This window comes from Heptranchias perlo, chromosome 10 (genome assembly GCF_035084215.1).
Source record: "Heptranchias perlo isolate sHepPer1 chromosome 10, sHepPer1.hap1, whole genome shotgun sequence".
Classification (NCBI taxonomy): domain Eukaryota; kingdom Metazoa; phylum Chordata; class Chondrichthyes; order Hexanchiformes; family Hexanchidae; genus Heptranchias; species Heptranchias perlo.
This window is the reverse complement of record NC_090334.1, coordinates 87,223,128-87,227,129: the sequence shown is the minus strand read 5'-3', so window position 1 is coordinate 87,227,129 and position 4,002 is coordinate 87,223,128. Positions and strand designations below refer to the sequence as shown.

The 4,002-nt window shown below is 48.1% G+C and overlaps 1 protein-coding gene across 1 annotated transcript; it reads right to left on the bottom strand.

Annotated features, from left to right (window-relative positions):
• Positions 1-2,826: 2,826 nt before the first annotated feature.
• zdhhc22 (zinc finger DHHC-type palmitoyltransferase 22) lies at positions 2,827-3,615 on the bottom strand. The gene has a single exon (XM_067992203.1). The coding sequence runs from the start codon at positions 3,610-3,612 to the stop codon at positions 2,827-2,829; it is 786 nt and encodes a 261-aa protein (XP_067848304.1). The 5' UTR covers positions 3,613-3,615.
• Positions 3,616-4,002: the final 387 nt, after the last annotated feature.

Sequence of the window (4,002 nt, the reverse complement as noted above, 5' to 3'; positions counted from 1 at the left end):
TTCGGCACAACCAGTCCCTGTCAATGTTCACCCTCCACATGAGCAAATAGTCCTCATCACATTTACCCTTATCGTCATCCACCTCTCCGGTCCAGACTTGAATGTTGACAGTTTCTGCCCCTGGAATTGATACCCACAGACGCACAACTCTCTCTCTCACTCTCTCCCTCCGTCTCTCTCTGTCTCTCTCTCTCTCTCTGTCTCTCTGTCTGTCTCTCTCTCTCTGTCTCTCTGTCTCTCTGTCTCTCTCTCTCTGTCTGTCTGTCTGTCTCTCTCTCTCTCTGTCTCTCCCTCCCTCCCTCTCTCTGTCTCTGTCTCTGTCTCCCTCCCTCTCCCTCTCCCTCCCTCTCCCTCTCCCTCTGTCTCTCTCTCCCTCCCTCTCTCTCTGTCTCTCGCTCTCGCTCTCGCTCTCTCTCCCTCCCTCTCTCTTTCTCTGTCTCTGTCTCTCTCTCTCACTCTCTCTCCCTCCCTCCCTCTCTCTTTCTCTGTCTCTGTCTCTCTCTGTCTCTCTCTCTGTGTGAAGTGGTTTCTCCTGCCCTCTGTTCTAAATCTCCTACATTTAATCTTGTATCTATGGTGCCTTGTTCCTATCCCTCAACTACTGGAAACAGTCTGCCTCCATCTACCCTGTCCCACCCTTTCATACTTTTAAATACTTGTATATTATTGCCTTGTAATCTGTGTTGTTCCAATGAAAAAAGCCTCAATTTTTCAAGTTCTTGGTATTTATATTTCCTTTTACAGGTCGTGAACCTGCATTTCACCCTTTCTAAATCCTCATACGAATACGAATTAAGAGCAGGAGTAGGCCATTCGGCCCCTCGAGCCTGCTGTGCCATTTGCTAAGATCATGGCTGATCTGATTGTGACCTCAACCCTACTTTCCCGTCTACCTACTATAACCTTTGATTCATTGATGTGGTGTATATGGACTTTCAAAAGGCGTTTGATAAAGTGCTGCACGGTAGACTTGTCATCAAGATTGTGGCCCCTGGAATAAAGGGGGCAGTAGCAACATGGATACAGAATTGGCTAAAGGACAGGGGGTGTTGGAGGCAGATTCAATCATGGCCTCAAAAGGAAACTGGATAAGTATTTGAAAGAAAAAAATTTGCAGGACTACATGGATAGGGCGGGGGAGTGGGACTAGCTGGATTGCTCTTGCATAGAGCCAGCACAGACTCGATGGGCCAAATGGCCTCCTTCCGTGCTATAACCTTTCTATGATTCTATGATTCTAAAAAGCCTAATGGAATGTTAGCCTTTATAAATAGAGGGCTAGAATATAAAAGGGAGGAATATTTGCTACAGCTATACAAAGCCCTGGTTAGACCCCATCTGGAGCACTGTGTACAGTCCTGGGCACCGCACCTTAGAAAGGACATATTGGCCTTGGAGGGAGTGCAGCCCAGATTCACCAGAATATTACCAGGGCTCCCAGGGTTAGATTATGAGGAGAGATTACACAAAATAGGCTTGTATTCCCCGGAATATAGGTTAAAGGGGTGATTTGATTGAGGTGTTTAGGATTTTGAAAGGAATTGATAGGGTGGATAGAGAGGGGAGTCTAGGACAAGGGGACAGAACCTTAAAACCAGAGCCAGGCCATTGAGGAGAGAAGTTAGGAAACACTTCTTCACTCAAAGTGTGGTAGAAATGTGGAACTCCTACAAAAAGCAGTAGATGATAGTTCAATTAATAATTTTAAAGCTGAGATTGATAGATTTTTGTTGCGTAGAGTATTAAGGGATATGGAGCCAAGCCCGGTGGATGGAATTAGGTCACAGATCAGCCATAATCTCATTGAATGGCAGAACAGGCTCGAGGGGCTGAATATATTCTCCTGTTCCTATACCTGTCCATCCACTAACCGGCCAACATGGAGATCACACCCTCATGGGCACTTGCAGCCAATCTGAATTGAAATACGCTCTGGTTAACAACAACCCTCTTAAACAGGGCTCGCTATATTTGTATGGTTTTGCATACTTAGATCATCACACCTGAACAGAGCTCTCACTCCTGCTATTTCCCTTCAGTTGCCTGACTCACTCCCCTGGTTTACATTCCTTATTGTCACTGGATTCTAACTTCCTCTGCTCATACCAGATTATAAACAATTATATAATGGTGTAAGTGTTCAATACAGGAAGTCAATATATAAAAAACACCAGGAGGATGGCCTGGTCAATGAACAGAGGGAGTGATCTGACCACCCGCCCTCCACGTACAGAGGGAGTGATCTGACCACCCGCCCTCCACGTACAGAGGGAGTGATCTGACCACCCGCCCTCCACGTACAGAGGGAGTGATCTGACCACCCGCCCTCCACGTACAGAGGGAGTGATCTGACCACCCGCCCTCCACGTACAGAGGGAGTGATCTGACCACCCGCCCTCCACGTACAGAGGGAGTGATCTGACCACCCGCCCTCCACGTACAGAGGGAGTGATCTGACCACCCGCCCTCCATGTACAGAGGGAGTGATCTGACCACCCACCCTCCATGTACTGAGGTTCAGGGTACTTGGATAATGTAATCGCACCTCGTTCCTACTGCAGGATAACCTGAAGGTGCAATACATTGGGATTGGCAAGCACCCCAGCACCCAGGGGTGCTGCGGAATTCAGTACAATGAGTGCGTTGTGATTGGGAGTGCTGGGAATTCAGTACAATGAGTGCGTTGTGATTGGGAGTGCTGGGAATTCAGTACAATGAGTGCATTGTGATTGGGAGTGCTGGGAATTCAGTACAATGAGTGCGTTGTGATTGGGAGTGCTGGGAATTCAGTACAATGAGTGCGTTGTGATTGGGAGTGCTGGGAATTCAGTTCCATTTGTCCTTAGGATCCACATCTACCGTTGGAATCGGGAAGAAGAATCCCAGCAACCAGCGCTTGCCGAACACGTCCTGCAGGTTTGCCCCCCATGGAGTGCAGCGGACTGGGGGCATCCCTTTCTTCAGCTGGTACCAGGTCCGACCTCGAGCTACCAAGAGAATCTGTTGGCAGCAGAAACCAGCACAGGTGAGTCCAATCCCCAACCAGATGTACAGCATCAGAACCAGGAACAACTGGAAAGACGGGATCATACTGAAGAAGAAGTGGAAGAAGGAGAGGGGAAGGAGGGTGAGGAAGGTGAGGGGATTCTCGAAGGAGAGATGATATTCCACACTCAGGTATGCTACACCTACCACCAAGGAGTAGAGACAGACAATGGAGGTGTGCCAACCAAACATCAGAAAGTACCGCATGTTCCTGTTCCCGATACAGTTTGCCGTGAAGAAGCAATGGTGGTCTCGCCTCAGGATGACTTTACTGCACAACTTGCAGAAGTGGCTGCCGGGTTGCAGTGTCTGCCTCCCATCGGGACAGGTGATGCCGGTCTGTAGGCTCTCTGATGGGTACCACAGGATCATGAAGTAGTTTCCCAAAACATTTGCCGACACGTAGAGAAAGAAAGTGAAGTGGCAGCTGCAGTACGACCATGGCCGGCTCAGGTCATCAGCAAAGATAGTGGGAATGAAAACAAAACTCTGAAGGATCATAGTGGTGAAGGAGACTGCGAGAAAGTACATTGGAGCAACCGTGTTCAAAATCTTCAGCTTCAGCATCCTGGACCATTCCTTCCTGCAAAAAGAAACAAACACAATGAATTGCAGCAATTATTCCCGTTCAGTGCTGGGACTCACCGAGCAGCATATTGGGGCTTTTTCATTAGAACAGATTACAGGGCGATATGATACAAGTGTTTAAAAGTATGAAAGGGTGGGACAGGGTAGATGGAGGCAGACTGTTTCCAGTAGTTGAGGGTTTAGAACGAGGAGCCATAAATACAAGATTAAATGTAGGAGATTTAGAACAGAGGGCAGGAGAAACCACTTCATACAGAGAGTTACATTGCAGCACAGAAACAGGCCATTCGGCCCAACTGGTCTATGCTGGTGTTTATGCTCCAAACGAGTCTCCTCCCTCCCTACTTCATCTCACCCTATTGGGATATC